The 21,234-nt window shown below is 47.9% G+C and overlaps 1 protein-coding gene across 1 annotated transcript; it reads right to left on the reverse strand.

Annotated features, from left to right (window-relative positions):
- Positions 1 to 2,011: 2,011 nt before the first annotated feature.
- Positions 2,012 to 12,280, reverse strand: LOC138580970 (cardiotrophin-2-like). Its single transcript, XM_069651941.1, has 3 exons — positions 11,676 to 12,280; positions 8,759 to 8,901; positions 2,012 to 6,825 (listed from the first exon to the last, which is right to left on the reverse strand). Exons 1-3 carry the CDS (start codon positions 11,713 to 11,715, stop codon positions 6,367 to 6,369), a joined length of 642 nt encoding a protein of 213 aa, XP_069508042.1. The 5' UTR covers positions 11,716 to 12,280; the 3' UTR covers positions 2,012 to 6,366.
- Positions 12,281 to 21,234: the final 8,954 nt, after the last annotated feature.

A 21,234-nucleotide genomic window follows, 5' to 3' on the forward strand; every position in this document is an offset into this window, starting at 1 on the left:
TTGCTGCTAAGAAATTGAATGCACTACAAGGTTCCCTGAGAGAGGAACCTTCATTCCTCCTATTTAGGAAAAAGGTCAAAGTTTGGCTCCCCGAGCAAGACCTCAACATGGCCGTACAACAGTTTTGCAATTTGGTTGCAATCTGTCACCTGATGTATATATGTATCCACTGCCCCTTCTCTCTATTATCTGATGTATACCTACAAACTTTGTGCGTAATTCTTTATGCTACTTACCACTGTATATTTTCACTGTGACTGATGTATATTTGTAAATTCTGCTTGCAATTTCTGTATTTTCCTTTACTGTATTATAGTTTTGTATCCTATTGTAACTTGTATGATTAGCGCCCAGATGCCCTTGGGCTTGGTCTGCGCTATACAAATACATAAACTAAAATAAGCAGGCGTAGGAACCCTGTGGCATTAATGATTGCAGGTCAGAAGCACCAGTCACCTGTTTGCCGGTATGGATTCTGCAGTGTATAGGGCAAGGGGTGGATACGGTGGGGCCTGGTTCCAGGGTTGAGAGAGTAGTGATGGGTGCATGGGAGTAGGGGTGTTGATAGGAAATGGACAGTGTAGGGGTGTGTATTTCATGCGCTAGACCTTGTTAGTTGCCTGATGGGGAATGCACGTGGAAAGATTTCAGTAATCAGGAGTTAGAGAGGGAGGAGTAGAAGCGGCCAGTGCTTAGAAACTTATTTTGGAGGATATAGTCTGATGTTGAGTGAGGTAGGAGAGGAGATGGGCATCACGACGAGGTGCTCCTGATTGGAATTATGTTTCCTTCAGCGGGCAGTGCAAACTTCATTTTTGAGTGTTATAATTTGGCCTTCTGTGTGCCTAGTCTCTATACTATCTCAGCCATAAGAGACATTGCTGTTTGAATTCAGTTAATCTGTGGGCCAATGACCAGCTTGAAAAGCTGAATGCCTACTTTCAGAATCCACTTTTACGCTAAGGATAAGGTTCCAATGCTTCCGAATCTAACCTTTTATCTAAACATTTCTTCAGGAGTCTACCCTTTCCAGCTCCTTGCATGCACCCATGTTGAAAGGTTGCGGGACCATCTTTGACACCCTGGATCCGCTACTGTTTCTATTCCTACCACAGCAGCACCACACTCAAGGGCAGTGCTGGCATATATATTGTGGGTGCTGTCGATAAAGTGGCATATGATTACGCACAAGAAGCATGAAGAAGAGTTTTACAATGGCAGTGCTAACTTATTTTGTGGGGGCCATCATGAAAGTGGTCAAACTGTGGCACTCTTGGAATACATTGGGGCATGGGCAGGATGACATATGATTTACAGGGCATTTCCTGTATATGTTGCAGAAGCAGACATCATAAACATGCGCTTTGTAATGGCACAGCGGGCATATATTGCGAGCACAGGCAGCATTATATTGTTGTACAACACTTCTGTGTACTATTGGTGACCTGGCAATCATTTTAACACCTGCGAGCCACTTCCAGTGATATTGCCAGGGTTAAAGGGCAGCTTTAGGTCATGCCAGGGTCAAGTCATGTGACATTACTTCCTGTGATGTCATCAGGATTGTGATGTCATTTCCACTACCCCCGGCATTTTGATGACTTGGCATCCCTACCCACGCCCAGCAGCTGTTATTGCCATTAGCACGTGCGATCCTAAAACGTGGGTGCTAACGGCTTTTTCAAAAACAAACAGAAAAATGAAAATAAAACGTACCTTAGGTATCTGCATCACTGCTGAAGTTTGTTCTGCGTGTAAAGGAATTTCAAAGGAGCCTTTAGAACCTAAGTCGTGGTAGCGGTCGCGCTGGTGACTGTGAGGCACGTGGGAATGACTGTGATTGGAGCGTGATCTAGGAGGCGGGGCTTGTAATGGTGAATTCAGTCCGCGCTTGAAACAGGCCCATTGGCTGTGTACAATGTTAAGGCTCCCAATCTGACCTTTAGACGTCTGTACAGCAGACGTCCCTTTCTTCTGAAGCAACCCTCAACCATTGACAGCAGCGCAACAATCAATAATAAATAACTTTATTTATAAAAAAATAACAGTTTGAAAAAGTAATCGGCAGCATTGCACATAGTGCAATCCAACTGCGACAGGTTAGAAAAGAGACTGCAAATCGTCCACCAACACACACTGGGAACGAGATAACATTCAAGTAACGTTATTGGTCCACAACATTTATAAAAAGAAATATGTAAATATACTTCATTTTGGTCAAAATGACAAAACGTACAAGACAATAAATAGCTTTCCTGATATCTTTACATATCTAAGTAGGACAATCATTTTTTTAAAAAAAACATGTAAACAGCTCCCTTCATAAATAAGATTGAGTTATTAAATAGGCACGTACATAACATGTTGTCCATTTGTAAAGTGCACACATTACATGTATTGCATTCCTGTTACATGAACATTCAAAGATGTCTCAAGTTTCAAGTGAGTAATGTTTGGAGTGATTTAGCAAAGTGCAATTTGACTATTCCTATGTCATAAGGAAAAACAGCATTTCCTGTCGGCCCAAACGTGCTCCCTGCCTATCTTTTTAAGTGCGTTTATAGGAAGTGAAAAGGTCAGTCATTAAAAAACCTTGGAAGGGGACCTTTTCGAGAGAGAGTCCAGGGACTGAATAGGCACAAAGGGTTGTGCTCCCCGGTGCTTCAGAGGTGTGCCCATGGTAGGAAGGCCCTCAAGGAAAATGGCACATACTCCAGGAAGAGGCCAATGGCCAGTAGGCTTGGGGCATGAAGGTTCCTTCCTACCCAAGCCCCTTCATCTGACCTTTCATCCCTCAGCACTGGTCATTCTTGTATGCCCTACATGGTTTGTTGGGAGTTGGACTAGCTCCATACATGGCGCCATGACAGATCTGAAGGAACCCCAAAGCACCTACGGGGTGCATATTATGGGAGTATTCACGTTGACTGATTTAAAGGCACTGCTGGGATACTGATTCCTGACTGAGAACAATACACGCAAGAAGGACATACCATTGGATCCACAGTCACGTCCAAAAACACGTGTGCATGTACTCAGGGTTATCCTAGAGATGAGATGACATCCCTGCACCCTAGAGGACAATAGACACTGCCTCGCTAAGAAGATCCTAGAGCTGAAGAATAGCGTTTATGTGACATCTGCTGGCGGAAGGATCTTGTGTGGGCGCTGTCGGTTGTCTCCCGCTGACTGCACGCGAGAAGGGGCGGCGGCCTGTGATAATGTGAGAGGGTCTTGCCACTTTTGCATCTCCTCGTTGTGAGACATGGTAGCTGCTCGCTCATTTCTCCTAGCCTGCACGTGCAAAAGATAGACACACCCTCGACTGCACTCCTTAGACAGCAGGACGCCTCATGGAGCAAGTGCTTTCTTGAACTCTGATGAAAACCCAAAGCGTGTTGTATATGTCGCCAGTTATGTTTGTTTAATCTTAATAAAACTATGAACATTTATTTTGCTCAGTTCAGGGTTATTACTGAGGCCATTTGAATTCCTAGCGTAAAATAGCCTTCCCAGAACTGTATGGAAACACGGCTAAACATACCTCATTATTTTAATGGCAAAATGGGCTTTGAATTCCGAACCGAATATAATGAAGTGCTTAAATGTTACTCTTCTACTGACTGCTGGGCCATTTTAGATTGTGTAAATTACTTATGCAATGGTTTAATAGGCTTTGCCGAAAATGAAATGATGCCGAGTTACTAAAATGTCATACTAATTGTAACTAATGCACAATAACAAACATGTTAATACGTCATGTTTTTAAAATGTCTCCATTGGACAAACCTGTAAGCGTCACACCTTTAAACATTGTGCGGATCAGAACCAGTTATGGATTCCATGTTTCAGTTCCGGTACTGTGAATGACTGAGTAACAAAGGTAAGGGACTATTTAACACAAAACGTGCGAGTGGAACCATTGCAACTGACAGGTTTCGATCATTGCACATCTCACGTTGCTCTGTAGTCCTCGGCACTGATTTGGAGGCCTCTCTGTGCTATCGGTTCCAGATTTCACCTTTCAGTAATTCAACATATTGTGGCAAGGAACGCCATATTATTTTGGAGTGAAAAACTATTTTGTTGAGACGGTAAAATGTAAAACTCTAAAACAAGTGCTATTCATTAGGGAAGTGTGTCCAGTGTACATCCAAAAACAATTTGTAGAGTGTACTGATTTTCGGACACTCCTGGCAATGTGCGAAGGAAAGTTTTATGATTTCCAGCAACATATTAATTAGTATTGAGCGCAACCAAGACCCAAACCTTCTAATACAGTAGATGGTATTGCTTTAAAGACATGAACTTTGTTCATAATTTACCATCTTTGAATCATTTGTCAAACTCCAAACTCATTAAGGGACCCAGTTGGCATAATAATGCAACATTATAAGCAATTTGTACTAGAATGCCAAGATCTTAAATGTATCAAAAGTAACATTACAAGCAAACATTAAAATGCAGCTTTTTTTTAAAAAAAAAAGTTTTTACATCGTAATTGGTCAGTAATGTTGTCTCTTGAAATGATTGTCTCAGTCATACTGAGGGGAGGGAAGGATATTGGCATTTCATCTATTTGGTTGGCATTTAAACGGAGACTTAAAGGTTTATAATATGTGAGAGTAAAACTAACTGTGCTGTGGATTAATAATAATAATAACTGTAGCATGAAGTGCTTTTTAATAATGGTTTGTGATTTTAAACATTTGGATTGATTGTTGATGTATTTTATAAAGTGGAAATCTGAATTTGAACTTTTGTGAAAGTTTAAATACTGTATACAAATAAATAAATAATTAATAATGCCATCTTATACTTAACCCAACCAAGACTGAGTTGATGTTTTTTGCCTCCTCTGTAATGTAATGTGAAAGAATGTACTGAGCGCAACCGAGGGCTAAAAGGCACCTGGTCGCCAAACAGCCAGAAGCCAGGATGATTGTCTCTCACTGCCCAGTGTCATGGTTATCGATGCTATGAATCCTCATGGCAACCTAGGCCACGTCCTCATTCCCAAGTATATGCTTTATTTAAATATCTGCATATGCTGCTTGTTTTTCTCTACTTTTTTCCATTAAAAGTGTGTGTATGTGTGTTTGCGTGCTCGCGTGTGCGCTGCGGCCATTTTATATTTAAACGTGACTGAATTATGTTGCTGAGTTCTCCATGTTGTTGTGTGCCTGGAGCTGCGGTTACATCCTACGTAACAGTTTATTCTGAAGCACTCCGCTGGTTTCTTAGGGCACATCGTACTGGATGATGCCAACAGTGTAATAAGATACAACTTGTATGACTCTATAAACTGATCTGGGGACCACAATGACTTTCTTCTAAGCTTGGAAAGGTATAAGACTGGAAGTTACAGAAAATATGATCAATTTTTAAGCACTCACAGTCCCTAACCCCCACTGTGGACCCTGTTGCCCTAATATTTTGGAACTATCCTCCCCCTGATAGTCACTCTCTCCCTCTGTACCGGGTTAAAACCCCACCTTTTCCTCTCTCTCTGGTCCGTAACCTTCCTCCCGCCCCCATATACGGCACTCCCATGTTGTCATTTTTCTATGTACCTCTTTTTGCATACTTTGTGCAGTGCTTTCTCGAAAGTGCTATCTAAATCACAATAAAATACAAGCATTCAAATCATGTTAAAGCATTTCCCTGATTTAAAGGATAACATTTGCATTATGGATTGAGACCTCGCTTATCGTCACTTTTTTTTTGAAGTGACATAAGGAAGGAAGCATGGAAAAACGTCTCCGATGAGTAAACAGCGATTTGAAAATATTAAAAAATAAATAATACAATTCTTTAAATAAACATATTACTAAATAAATTAAATATAAAAGTGGAAGATTTGCAGGATGGTGTGATTTTCCTTATGGAATATCTATTTTGATAAATAAGAATCCTTCATATCCTAAAAAGGTGCTTGCCTTTGTGCACACTCTGCACCACTAGTCCCATTGGGCGCTTCAAAGAGCAATCCCGTATTCATCCTAGGTAGGGGCATGGTATGTCTTCCACTGGTAGGACAGCACCCAGAAAGACTCTGGTGCGCTTGCACACCACACCACGTGAAACCATCCTCACGAGCTTCCAGTCTGTGCGGTGGCGGCACCTCCCCCTTGGAATGGTGCCTTCCCATTGTCTCATCCCTTGGGACTGGAAGGAGGAGGCCAGGCTTATCCAGCTGTACAGTGGCAGATCCAGTGCCTTCCCAATGGTCTACGGGAAATGGCTCGCGCTGTCTGTTGCATAGGAGGACGTCTCCAATGGAGCTGTAGTGCCTTGGACCCTGGTGCAGTAAACGTAGGTTGGCTCCAATCCGCCATCTTGTAGATGGTTGGATTAATCAGTAGTCTATGCAGGATACTTATCCTTGAGAAATGAAAAGTCCCTCACAGAACGATCAACCCAGTTTCTGTACTCGCGGCAGACCACGTATCCCCTCACCTTCTTCTGAAACGTTGTGATGCTGACAGAGGCAGCCATCAGCGGGTCATCCACCGCGGGCACCAGTACACCCATTCCATTCATGATAGAGGCAATGTTGCTCAGGAGGCCCTGGACGTTGGCTTGGGCCGTCCTTAGCATGATCAACAGGGATGCCTGGTTGGGATTTAAGCTTTGCTGGTCCGCCAGGACGAGCTGTAGGAACTCAGAGAGGATGGTGTAGGCCTCAAGGCTCTTTGTGAGGCGGTCGGCATCGCTCAACGCCCGCCAGGCCCGGTAGGGCATGGCAGCACTGGGAAGGCCAGTCAGCTGGAGCTCAGGTGCACTGAATCCTGGGTCACTGAACGGGCTGCCTTGGAAACTCAACTGTTGGAAAAATAAAAAAGAGAAACATTCAGGTTAGAAAAGTATGTGCGCATCAGCGTGGCACTAAACAAGTCTACTGGGAGCATGTGGGGGTGGAGTGTCGGGAAAGAAGGCCAGGTGTGTGCGAGGAGAAAAGAGAAGAGGATGGAGCGGAAACACAGATATGATGTGCGTTTGATGCAGAAAGGCAGCGGGATAGAGAAATGGGAAGAATTGATATGCGTCAACGAGAATGAGAAGGCAGTCAGTTGATATGATAGATTATTTATAACACGCTTAATACCCAGAGGTTTCTAAGCGCGGTGGGCCGTGTCATCTCGCTTCCATGGCGACCATGTTGCCCCTGAGCTATCCTCCTGGTCAGTTCAGACACTTGGAATGAGAAGGAAGAATTCAAGTCTGGCTTAAGGTGTGTGAGTGATGCTGGATTGTTAGATGTGCGGGTGTGAGGCTGTAGGCGCGCGGACGGCGCGGTGTCAAGATGGAGACAAGTGTGTAGTGGGAGGCAGGGCACAAGGCTAGAGGCAGTACGTGAGGACTGCGGCAGTTAGTCAGGAAGCTATGCTTTAGGCAGAAGGCTGTACACCTTGATACTGTGAGTGAGGTTTTAGGAGATTGTTTTAAACAAAGGATGCGTGTAAGGCTTGCCTTAACGAAACCGAAGGCTGGGTGTGGCTGGACGCTGTGTGTCGGGTTTAAAGTTGTGAGTGGGGGTTTGTGTGGAGTTGTGCCTTCGGCAGTGTTGGCTTGGACTGGGCCTGGCAGGAGAAAGGGGGGGGGCAGAACTGAGGCGAGTTTGTGAGGCTGGGGGATAAGGGAGAGGCTGGTGGCAGTTAAGTGAGTCGCACAGTGTGGTTGTAAATCGGGCTGCACGCTGTGGGTCTAGGGGCTGCACAGACACGTGGGGCTGCGGGCTGTAAGTGGCCATGAGGCCCAGAGCGAAGCAAGCGACTGCGATTCGTGCTTAGGCCGAGAGCCAGGCTGCAAGCCATGAGGGAGACTTCAGGCGGAGAGAGCATGCACACTGAACAGGAGCCTGGAGGCTATGAGAGGGGTGTGAGTGAGCCTGCTCCTGTGGGCGGGTGTGACGCTGCAACTGGGGCGAAACGTCATTCAGAGAATAAGGGCCTGGTTTTGAATGGGAAACCCTCCGTGGAGAAGACTTAGTAAATCAAAGCCTAAGAGTGATGCTTAAGGCTGTGAGTGAGTCTAACGTCGGTGGGTGAGGCGGGACGATGGGAGTGAGGCCTGCGGTTAAAGAGCAAAGCGGAAGCTGGGAGTGAGCTCCAAGACTATGGCTCGTGCCGGAGGTGTGAGGTGGGAGGTTGATGTCTGAGGCTGAACGCTGTGGGTGCAGCTGTGAGTGCGTCTGGCGACTGTGAGTCAGGCTGCGTGTGTGCGAGGCTGGACGCGGACCTGCTGCCAGCGCTGCGGGGGAGGAGGGGAGGGAGAGGCACCCCCGGGGAGCTTTCACAATCGCCCACTGAGAGCTGAACACGGGCCAGGCTCCCTGGGGGGCATCGGGAGGACCGGGAGAGGCGCCCGTGGAGTCATATATCCAAGGGTGGGGCACACACCTGAAACAGCCTGCGAGAGGCGCTGGGCAATCTAGGGGGGAGAGGAGAGGTACACGTCCAATAGTGTACATGGTTGGGTGTGTGGTTCTCGTGGCACCCCTCAGTGTGGCTACGGGATGCGTGGGCGCGCAGTGTGTGTGCTGGCAGGCCAGGAAGCCGGAGCGCCGAGCTTACTCATCGATAAAGAGGGGCGAATTAAAGGTGCCCAGGTCTCTATGCCCTGGCTGCATCTGCCACCCAACGATAGCCATGCCCGCAATCGGGGCATCCCTGTGACCTGGCTGCCTCCACCTAGCCATTCACGCCCCGTTAGGTGTGCATAGCTCTGCGTCCCACGCCCGCCAACTCCAACTTACGTAGGTGCCCAGGAGCACGGGGGCGCTCTCCTGCAGGCCCAGCGCCAGGTTGTAGGTCTGTGCGATCACCGCAGCCGCTCCTCCGGGGACCGGCGCCGCCCGGGCCATGGCGAAGAAGCCTCCCGACACCAGCACGCACAGGGCTGCGGAGAAGAAAGAAGAGGTGGCGGGTGAGGCGAGGCGAGCTGGGCCGTGGGCGAGTCTGACCTCGCGTGTCTCACTCCTCACGTGGCATGGTCCCACCCGAGAGACCCCGCATGCACCTGCCAGGCCATGGACCCCCCCCTGCCATCGCCTGCTGAGAGCCCGGGACCTTGAGCTGTGCCCCCACTCGCTGCCACCTTATTCCTCCATGCCCACCCTTCCTTCCCTTGCGCCCCTCGCCGCACCACTTCCCATTGCAGCTGTAACTCCAGCGCCGGGAAGTGGTGCTGTGGGTGACGGCCTCAGGAGGGAGTTTCCGAGGTTCGGGTTGCCCCCACAAACACTACAAACAAAGATTCTGATCAGAAACATTGGACTGGTTGAATGGGCGCGGATGTCCATCTCCAGCACTTGGCTCCCTTCTGGGCCCCTAAACTCGCTTGCGTGGTTGGCAAGACACCTCATTTCCCCTTCATATTGTAACTTATTAGAGGCTGCATTTGTCAGATGGCGCTGGCACTTTATAAAATGGGGGCATGTAGCATTTGGCGCTCTAAAACACTCTTCCATAATGTACACTGTAGGATAGTAGTGCACAGTATATGTGATCTTACCGACGGAAAATTCAGAGTGCTACATTTCATCGCAACCAAAATACTGAACATCGATTTTTAAAAAGACATTGGGGGCGCCCCTCTGAGCCCCCCGCCCCAATTTCCTATCCTTACAACTCCTCCCCAATCCCACCCTGGCTCATTTTAACCCGTTACTCCACTACCCCATATATATTTATTTAATGTTCAGTGTTTTTCGGTATTATGGTCTTCAGTGAAATGTACCACTCTGAATTATTTTCGGTAACTTGACTGGGTACCTATACCATAGCATGAGATAAGATATAACTTAACATTCATAGTGTCATGAACGTAACATACCACGTCTGACTAACGGCACACAGCATCATGCATCGCAACATTATCCATTCGGGAGACGCCAGTCCAGTTCTGGTTCTAACTGCATTCTGGGACTTGTAGTTCTGGGTACATAATGGGGAACACCAGGACGACAAGTCACAGAACTCAAAGTTAAAACCAGGGCTGGTCTAGGATCTCCCAAATGGAATGGATACATGTGGTATGTATGCAGCATACTATATCAGAGTAGAGCAAACACAGATGCCATGAAAGTGTCAGCAGTATATTGGATAGTACTTCATAATATAACACTATAGCATGTACTGCTATAATATGAAAGCTATCCAATAACATATCATGACATTAACAGAGAGAAACACAGCAAAAAGTAAAAGATGAAACATGACATGCAGGGAAAAAGCGCGCGTCACAAAATATGTAACTTAACACAGAGCCTAATATAGGCTATATAACATTTAACACAGCACACTTGACATAGAACACCCGCCATGCCATGGCTAAGCTTAACGATAATGGGCCAAAATGTCGCCCTCAGAATTACGACACCCGAAATTCCGACTTTTTTTTTACCCGTTACATAGATCCAGCGTAACATGTTACACAATGTATTCATTGTTGATTTGCACAGCGCCAACAGCCGCACAAAATTACTTTATGGCGCCCCATGAGAATACTAATATATATATATTTATTTATTTACAGCCACGACTTAGCTTAACTTATAACCACACATCTCAAAAATTCCACGAGCAAAGTACAACCTCATTGCAGAGCGCCCTTAATGCCATCCAGATGTCATGCCAATTCAACCTGGCTGTTCATTAGCGAGAAAGCAAGCAGGGGAGTAGTTACTCTGCCCCCTATTTGGCACCGCCAGAGGCCAGCATCATGAACTACGCCCTCCCACCTGGTTAGTAGGAGCTTCGTGGCTGCCCATAGGAGAGACCCTACATTGCATCCTAGGTTCATGGCTCCTAGTTTTTCCAGGCAAGCGAAGCTGTCGACCCCCTAGCAGACCAGACTAGGCCCATCCCAGGGGAGGTCGTGACCCAGCAACCAGAAAGCACCTTGCTGGCTGATCTCCTACAATCTCCAGAAGAAATAACCCTTAAGAGGCCAGGCTTCCACCATCACCCCATTGACAACCTTTCACACGTTGCCGCCAGGATTCACCCTGCGAGGTACACATTTAGAATGAGACCTTGGCATTCTTATGGCTCCTGCTCCAGTAAAGGGGAGCACGTGTCCCCCCAGCCCCCACTTCTGGATCCAAAATGATGTCCTCGATCTCGTTATTCGACTAAGGGGTGAGGACATATTTGCTCCTCTCAACATGTGGTCACCAGGTGATTAAATATAGCCAGTGAGATATCTCAGTGAGTCAATCACCTGCCTTGGATATCTGAGCCCGTAGGATACAAGGGGGAAGGAATCCTGGCAGGCCCGAATCGGCCCCTTACGCTTCCGAGGTTGAGTACCACGAGAAATTGGGTAATAACTATTACAACACTTAGAAGTGGTAGGATTAGGCACGAAGCGCTGTATAAAAACGTGATAATATATTTAAAGACTGACACTATGCGTTCTTATTCACACACAATCTGCTCCAGAAAGTGCCCTGAACTTTGAGGCCATGATGAGTGCTGAGGACAGCAGAAACCCCATTGGCCATTTAGTTGGGTACTACCAAACTCCTGTGATTGGCAGTTTTGCCCAGCTGCAAACATGCCCCAGAAGATGCCACATGAAAGGCAAGCTACTGCGATGGCTTAGCAGAGCAGAAGGGGAACACTCGTCCTGGCTTCCTTCCCCAGACTGGCCCCTGAGGCAATACTCACTGAGAGGCGCGGCCAGGACACTTGCAGAGATCTCCGGCATGTCGGCTTCCAGGCGCTGGGATGGGAGGAGGCTGTGCTGGCAGAGCTGGTCCAGTCTGATGAGCCAGCCATCCTTCCCGGGCCTCCTTTATACCCCCACCGCTCAGGGCCAGCTCCATCTTCCCAAAATTCCCTGAACACGCCTTCTGCTGAGCCGCCGGTACCCGGCCCTGGCACACCTGATGGGGCCCGGCGACTCGTTTCAAGTTCCTGCTTCCTTCAGGCTGTTGACATCACTCTCCTTGGGGGCCGTCCCGGGCGGAAAGGGGGGAGGTTGCAGGGGGGAGGGTGCGGAAAGAGGAGTTAGAAAACAAAAGGGAGAGCGGTTTCTTCAGAAGCGACTCAGCCGCGAGCGCGCGTGCGGTGTGTGAGTGTGCACGCGTGGGTGGGTGGCATTCAGCACCCCGCACTTGTTCACAGTGGATTCCTAAGCAGTGAGGCAGGCGGCCTGGGCGGGCCCGGGGGCATTCCCGGGGTCCTCCCCTTCCGACCAGCAGCCAGGGAGGCCCGGCAGAGGCAACTCTGTGTGTGTGTGTGCATTGTACAGGTGCAGCAGCCAGCGTGCCCTCGCTCCTGCCACCCGCACGGCCGGCGCTGCCGCGCGCCGCCGTCACGTGGCCAGTGGCCGAGGCAACTCCGAGCCTTCAGGAGCCCGAGGAGGCGCGTCTGTGGCGCGCGAGCACGTGACAAGCCCGCCAGAACATAGCACTGCGTAGCATAGCGCGCGCACCGCCAGGCAGCCTGAAGCAACGCAGTAGGGTGACCAGTTTAAAGAGTACAAAACCGGCCCAGGGCAACTAACATGAAAGTAGGACTAACTCTTAAAAGTGGCTGTCAAGGCACTACACTTCAGGAGGGGTTGGAGGAGAAGCGGGTTTAAGTGTTAATGTTCAAATAAACACATATTTTAATTAATTTATCACAAACGAACACTATCTTAAGTTGTAAAATGCAGCATTTCCTCTTTGTGTGATGGTGAATTAATGTCTGTCAGCTATAAATACCTAGTGCCAAAAACTGGGACAACTGCAGTTTCCAATGGAAACATAATCTTGAAAAGGAGGTGTGGGGGGATGGACAGAGCTCCACAAACCGGGACAGTCCCGGCAAAAACGGGTCACCCTAAACAACAGCGACATGCCAGGACTCTATGCAACACAACAGCGCCCGTTATAACACAGAAGCGTAATAATAGCACAAAAATGAATTATGGACACATTATCATGTCACATAACAAAACATGACAGTAAATTAGCATAACAACACATGGCATACAATCCATGCTTAACGAAGAGTTTCATAAAATAAAATAAATCAAATATGACATGCATAGATCCTCAAAGGCAAACAACATCATATGTCGAAAGCAGAAAATACCCACAACATTGTCTAGACATAATTTCTCCAAAACAGCATTGAGCCCATCCTTAACACACCCTGTGGCAGGCGACTCCCTGCAGCTGCAGCAGCACCGTTAAAGCGGACGGTGAGCACCCATCACCAGACCTACCTTTCCCCCACTGACCATTCGTGAGAAGCCGGACCCTGCCTAGTCCCCGGCTTTATGCCGTGCAGGTAAGTGCTGCACTCGCGAGGCAAGGGAAGGGGACCAGGAGGAAGCTTGGAACGGGTGGAGGGAGGGGTCAGGGGGCGGGGGTGGGTGGTGGTAGTGTGCTAAAGGTCTGTACTTTAAACCAGGGAGCTGGTCATGCACTCTGGCGCTGCTGGCGGATGGATACATAACTGGAAAGGAGAGGAAAGGTCAGCCTGCTCTCACTACCTGGCCAATGGAAAAGAGGACGCGGCGAGAAAGTACTGGAAAGATGCAGACGTGGGCTCAAATGGCAAGGAAAAGTCGAGTGGAAACTGGGGTAGATCTGGAGAATGTATGGAGCACTGTCTTCATCTTCCCCTGGCTAGCTACCCCCCCCCCCCCCACCCTCGTTCCACTACAACGCATACAGAGGGTCTCTCACCTGTAGGCCCAGAGTCCCCGCACTCCGGAGCTTCTGCCAGGGACCACCTGGCTGGCTTACCTCCACCCACCCCCTATGCTCGGGCGCCTTCACGAGAGATGGGGAGAAAGAAGGCGCCAAGGAGGGCAAGGAAGAGAAATGTCAGAGTAGAAACAACAGTGAACGGAACGACAAGCAGGAGTGGTCAAGACAGATGTGATGAGCTTTCTATTCAAAAATGGTGAAGAATGAAGAAATACAGCAAATACTAAGCTAGAAAAGAATGGGTAAAAACTCAAGAAAAGCAGACAAAGTCACACAAAAAGAGTGGCTGAAAGTAAAAAAAAAAAAGTGTTGCAACATGAACAAAAATTACATGAACAAGAAAAGCTGGTTAAATGAAAATCAACAGATCATACAAGACCAGGGTGGCGCACTTAAAAAAGGGAGCAAGAATGAAAACAATGGAAGGAGACTCAGAAGCACAAGCAGGCAAAAAATGAAAGAAGAAAAGAGACACCGAAAGCAATAGAGAAAGGTGTGAAAGGAAGAAACAAATGGAGGGCACGAGAAATGGAGTAGCACAGGAAGAAATGAAGGAGGAAAGGAAGGATGGAGTGGAAGAAGGCGGGGTTAATGCAATAGTAGAAGATGAGGAAATGAAGGCAGTACAGAGACAGGATCAGCACATCGGGGTGGACAGCTCGCGGCGGCATCGATGGGGGGGTCTTGCTCTTCAAACGGAAATAGGGGGACAGTGAAAGAGAAGCGACCCCCCACCACTGTGGGTCCCAGCCGAGTCTTCTGTCTCCCTGCGTGTGTAAGCAGCTCCGCCTGACATCATCATAACAATTGCCAGAGAAACTGGTGACAAGACTGTGACGTCATAAGAGGACTCTGACGGGCCCCTGAAAGGCATATAGAGCGCAAGCTTGCTTGCTGCCCCGCGAAGAGAAATACTTTTTAGTAGTCTCCATTTTGAAACACTTAAAAATCGGCAGCCTGCTTAAAAACGGCGTTCGGTTGCCGCCTGGATGCCGTGAACTAGACCTTAGACCTGGGCACTAGCTAGGCTGCACCATTTTGTTTTGCTGGCATTCTCAATGCCTGTGTCTCCCACTTCATCTAACCACCCCACCCCCCCACCCGTGGTGACTAAGGTCAAAGGACTTGTGTGGAGCCGGGCTGTATAACCCTGGATGGTCGGCAAACCCGCTTTGTCAGAGAAACCTGGCGCATCCTGTCAGCCGGTCAGACCCCTGATATCTGTGTGCAGCCTGCTGTGGCAGGTTCAACTGAGCCTTTCATCCTTCTGAGGTCGATAAATTGAGTACCAATCTGAGGGATAATAATGGGCCTCATTCTGAGTCGGCTGGTCCGGTAAAAAGTGCCGGCATCCGAGGAAACCGGCACTTTAGCGGACCGCCCGACTTCGGGAGTGCGCCAGCTAAATGCTGGAGGTAAGCCAGCCGCCCTACTTGCCAAAAAAGCGTAACAACAGAAAATCCCCTCATGGAGTCCTATGGGACTCCATAAATGGGGCACAAACCCACTCCGCCAGCACCTGTAATCCGGCCGCAATGCCACCGGACAGGGTGCCGGAAATGGTATCCACATTTGCCGGTATCCTGGCAGCTCTACGACCGGGACAAAATGAGGCCCAATATCTTCTGTTATTTCAGCGCTCTGAGACCTTTGGGTGTGTAGCGCTACATAACAAATACATTATTATCCCATGCTTGGTAATCTGACCCCCTGTGAAACATGCCTCTCTTGCCAAATGACTGCGGCACACATTCATCACACATTACGAGCATTATGGGCTTAATGCCTCCACCAAATACGACGACTGCATACCTTCTGTATTTCCCCATCAACAGAGGCAGTCAAACCACAAGTCCCATAATGCAGCATGTGACAATGCCATCTTCTATAGGACCAAGAAGGTGGCTGCAAGTAAAGATGTAGGGGCTCTTCGAGCAGGTCTTGTTTTAGGTTAGGAAACCGGAAAACCTGCGGTTGCAAGCACAATATAGATACTTATGCTTATCGCCCCTGCGTTGCAGATAAGCTGTCCATGCATCCACCACCCTTCATTTGGAAACATAATATCTAAGGTTACTCCTGAACCTCGTTCACTAGCCTCCCACTTTATCACTCACTGTTCCTATGAGAACTCGACCCCTGAAGAGTACGGCCTCTTCGACCTGCTCATTACTCTAAATCCTAGTCTTCCTTGTCACAGTCCAATTTTCCCTCCAACCCTTCAGTAAGGAGGCGACTTGGATCGTACAGATTGGGAATATTCAAAGCATGTGAATCTATGAAAGAGCCAATGTCAGAGAAGGAGTAATTCTCTTACCTGTATCTCCAGTTCTCCAGCATCCGTATCTTTCATAGACACAAATGCTTTGAATTAGAATATTCCGACAGCAACGGCCCGACAACGGGAAATATTCAAAGCATGTGAACCTAAAAAAGGTCCAATGCTGGAGAAAGAAAGATAACAATCAAAGAGGGACTAAACCAGAATGGAATTGATTCGTTCTCCTTTTAGGTTTATTGGTGGCAGCAAGCGTCTGTGTTGGGAGAAGGCGCTCCGCAATTCATAAGGAATGTGAAAAGGAAAACCGGGGAAGAAAGTAATGAGCTTCGGTTCCATGTCATTTCATCATCAGATGAAATAACAATGTTTTTTTTCCCTCAGATTTTTTAATGAAAAAACGAATCGAAATTGTTTATTTTTATTTTTGGGGGGGTTGCCCCCAAGCCTCCTGTCCCCTATTATTTTATGTACCTATTCCTGACCTCCGCCACCCCATATATATATATACTTTTCTAACCCCTCCTAAACATTTCGATTTGTTTTTTCGTTAAACTATCCTCGGAAAAAAAACACGCTCTTTCATCTAACTATGTATGAACGCTATACCATGAGCTTAAGCATAATGAACCTGTGTTTTGAACTGTCCACCATCTTGCCCATCCTTATGCTATCTTTCATCTAGCTAGAGACAAGGATTTCTGAAGATGGCACAATGAGGGCTCCAAGACTTCACAGTATTTTTATATGTGCCCTTAGGAACTGGGCACAGTATGGAAGCTGATGCTTCCAAACTGAACAATAATCCCGCATTGAGTATAATACTGCAGATATCAAGTCGCGCCTTGAAACACTTGTGTATAGGCGCGTTATAAATACCATATCATATCACATCATATGTACCCTAACGCCGGACACAATGGTCCAAGTGTGGTCTCCAGATCTGACAATACAACTCCAGGTGGGACATCGAGAAGGGCCTGCCTTACTCAAGGCATGGTCTTCAGAGCTGGAAACAGTACTCCGAGGTAGACTCCTGAGGTGGACACAGTATTGCAAAGGAAGCCTGTGTGTATACTGGACCCAGTACTTTATATGTGACCCCAAGAACTGGCACATGCACACATACACAAAATAAAGCTTGAACGCAATACTCCAGACGCGCCCGCCAGACCTGGACATGGTGCTCTAGATGTGGCCTCTGGAACAGGAAATGCCACTTCAGATGTCTTCTAGAGAATGGGGCACCATTTTAAAGATATGATCTGCAGTGCATGGCATACGACGAAGCCCCCAGCGCAAGGCTTTTCATTAAAAGTGTATGAACCAAAAGGGCCTCATGTAATGCCGTACTAGTGAAGTACAGCGACAGGGACAGCGCCCCCTTGCTGTTGGGTATATCCTTGCATCCCACCAATCTTCGTACACGCCCCCTCACAAAGGGTTCATACTTTGAAGTCCTGTCCTGCAGATGGCATCGCCCTGTTTCCTCCCCTGTGAGACCTCACCTCACATCCTGTGCTGCCCCTCTGGATGTGTCTGTGCCCTCCGGTCATGACTTGGCTGGGTTGATGCTATTCTGTCTGCATCCCAGGCCACTCTTCCCATGTCCAGCATTCACTAGACAAAGACTCATTCTCAGGGTACAGTGGGAAGTCTCCTCTTCCCACGTGGAGGTATTTGTGCTACATTCACTCAGCTGACTCAGCTACTTTCTTCAGCGCTGATGTCTCCACCAGCCCACTCCGCCACCCGGGGATCTATTGGGTCCCCTAGCCACAGTTGCAGCTGCAAGCTCTTCTTCCCAGTGACTAATCGTGATTCATGCGATAGTCATGCACATTGTCCTTCGCATTGCTCCATGCAGCCCACAAGTGACCCCAAGCAAGGGTCTGGCCGCCTGGAGATTCTGCCTAAAAACAGCCTTACTGCATTTTTTTGGAAAACATCCTCCCAATATCCCATTCAAGGACCCACTTGAAGATTTCCCCACAAAATGGCTGTAGCTTTATTTTAAGATAATCCCTCTCCACACGCCTTGGATGGGTCAAAGCATGTGAATCTATAAAAGGTCCAATGTTGGAGAAAGAAAGATAACAATCAAAGAGGGACTAAACCAGAATGGAATTGATTCGTTCTCCATATCTCCCATGGGCAACCTGGACAGTTTGGTACAGGTCAGGGATGGCACGGGTGTTGGCTCGAGGAAAAGGTCTGCGCAAGTAGAACACATGGGAGGGACCCAGTGATTTTGGGGACCAGGGGTTTAGCCATGTTCACTATCAACGTTCAAATAATCCCTCAAATTTATGTAAACCTATTTGTAACACATCCATTAAGGTCAATCCAGTTTGTAAACATTTTCAGTGCTGTTTTCACTTTTCTGCTTTATCGGTGTTGCATTCAAAAAGAATGCCACAGCACCCCACAAGCGCTCAAACGGCCCAAGGAAAGCTTTCCCCACAGTTGCTGCTGGCAACTGGAATAAACTGCCTGTAAACCTGAGATTGGAATCCAAAACACTTAACTTTTCATAAAAAATGGAAGACCCACTTGCTTCAACCAGACACGCCCCCATTCTTTGCGAGTTTTACCGTTTGTCCCGTGTATATGATTTTAGTCACGTATGTTGTATTGTCTTTATGTAAAGGCGCCCCGATGCTCGCAAGCTACCAGCGCCATCTACATTAAAAATAAATAAATAAATGATGCCATTCCACTCCATGTCACAACTCTTCACACATAATTTTTTGACTACATCTGCACACTTTTTCTCTTCTGTTTGGCCATTGAAATACACCTTCTGAAATGAGGCCTTGGTAAGAGATCCCTTCCCTTAGGGCCTGAACAGTTTCCAATGGGATTGCGCCATTATAAAACACTTCCGTGAATCAGGCCCTTAGTCTCTTATATTCAGTTTAGCTCTGGTCCTTCATGTTTCAGCCCTTAACCGGATTTCTGGGCTTTCCTCAGAGCAACCACTAGTTGTAAGGGTGATCTGATGATACCATGGTCAGTCTTTTTTGATAATGTGTCTTTTTTCCTATATTTTCTTTTTTTAAAATTAATTTAGCTGACCTTTTTATTAACTTTCCAATCTTATTTGGTACAAAAAGAAAAAGAAAAAGGATTCACCTTAACTTTGACATTTTACAAAATCTTAAATTTAAAAAGAAAGCTTCAATTCATCATCAAATTTTCATACATTGATAATTGTTTTGCTGGTAAATTTAGGTTATTCGACAGAGGGCACTGCTCAAACCCTTGTACCCTAGGGCATTACAACAGTCCCTTTTCCGTTTGGTCTCTGAAAGGCACCCTGCCAATTTAGGCCTTGGTTAGAGATGCTCTCCCCAGTCTCTTATCTCCAGCTTAGCGCTGACCCGTTAGCTGCCCCCTCTCCACCATCTTAGGAGCACCTTCTTGGCTCAGGTCTCACAGACCTCTTCTCCCTCTCCCTTCCCCACTGTACCGGATCAGCTTAACCTGTCCTTCTGGTCGTCTCATCCCTCCATTGGATGTTTGTCCCTCACCTTCTCTCCATCTCTTCCGCTCCTCATTTCATTCTTTCCCTCTCCTTGCTCTACTCTTTGATGTGCCTCCTCAACCTTCCCTTCCTTTTTCCTTGGATGTTTTCCCTCCACCTCTTTGCCCTCACTCCTTGGATGTCTCTCCTTCTCTCATCCGTCTGTGGATGTTTGACCTCCTCCCCCTCTCCGTCCTCCTTTTTTCCTCCTCGTCACTTCCTGCCCTTGCTCCGCTTTGACCTGTCTCTCGTCTCCCCTATGCGTTTCTCTCTGCTCACCTTATCCAGTCTTCTCCAAGAGTATCCTAACTCCCACAATACCCTCTCGGTTAACCTGGGGTTGTAATTTGTCCTGTAAGCGGGAGACCCGGGCAATCAGCAGCAGGCCTTTTCATTGGTGTGGACCGGCTCACTTGCGCTGCAGACTGTCTGTGCCCCATCTCCCTGTGCTGATAAGACGTAAGGGCCACAGCATGTAGGAGTCTGGTGGCCCTTCCCTCATGGCCTCTAGACACCAGCCCCGTGCTACCAGGGTATGCCACTGCTGAAGGCCTCTGTTTGTGTCATCTCTTGCCTCAGTGGAATGACTGTGTGTTCCTATGTCTGGATACAGGTCGGACTTGCGCTTCATCAAGCACACTAAGTTTGTGCAGCTGTCTTCCGCCGTCACGTGGCCTTTCATGATATTGACATTCACTTTGTGCAGCCCCGTGACCTCAAGCTCACAAGTGTCAGTTTCTAAGTGCCACAAGTTTCTCCCCTACCGCTATCTTATTTCTTGACCCATGGAGAGCGCTATGCGGTATATGGCATAGGTGGGGCATGGATGCAGGTCCAGGGGGACGCCTGGTAAACGTTGTGATGCGGTCAGCGGCCCCTGGCTCTTAGGATCTCCTGGCCCCCATCAAATAGCCTCTAAAATGTCACCATGTGTACTAAGACACAAACAATTCGGGCGATCCTGGGTTTCTGTGGCTTTTTACTCCTCTAACCAATACAATTGTGACACTCAACTCTCCATGTACACGCATGACAAATCTCCAGGGATTCAATCTGGTTTTTACAGATTTCATTATCTCTGTCTGCATCGAAATGTAAACTGGCGGGACGGCCTTTGTACTGCCTCCCCATCCTATATGCTTTAAATCAGTGAAAATGCTATGGGTTGTAATATACAGAGAGAGGGCCTCATCACGAGTTGGGAGGTAGCCTTGGCGCTATTACCGCCGGGGCTATTGGTGCTACCGCCAAACCCCCCGGTGCTATTAGCGCCGGATCACGGGTTTGGCGGAACGGTTGTTTCCCATTCCCCATTGGGCCCATTCGAGAATTCCTCATTCCCCATTGAGCCCAATGGGGAATTTTCGCGCTATTAGTACTGGCGGATTTCCCGCCGGCGGTAATAGCGCTGAAAATCGGCACATTTGCAGCAGATTTGCCCCCAGCTAAGTGCTGGGGGCAAATCCGCCAAGCCCATGATCTGGCGGGCCCTTAAATGTGGCTGTAATAGCACTACCGCTGCATTTAAGAGTTACCACCAGATTCGTGATGAGGCCCAGAGTACTTGTCTCCGCCAGTAAATCACACTCCATGCCCACCTCCCCTCACATCCAAATGCCCACAAAGGATTCCAATGAACCAACAAAACCTGACATACTACTAAGTCCCCCGTAACCACTTTGAAGCCTTGCGTGGAAGAGGCAGAGTCATGGTTGC

The sequence above is a fragment of the Ambystoma mexicanum genome, chromosome 3p (assembly GCF_040938575.1).
Source record: "Ambystoma mexicanum isolate Mex_15411 chromosome 3p, UKY_AmexF1_1, whole genome shotgun sequence".
NCBI classification, from domain to species: Eukaryota; Metazoa; Chordata; class Amphibia; order Caudata; family Ambystomatidae; genus Ambystoma; species Ambystoma mexicanum.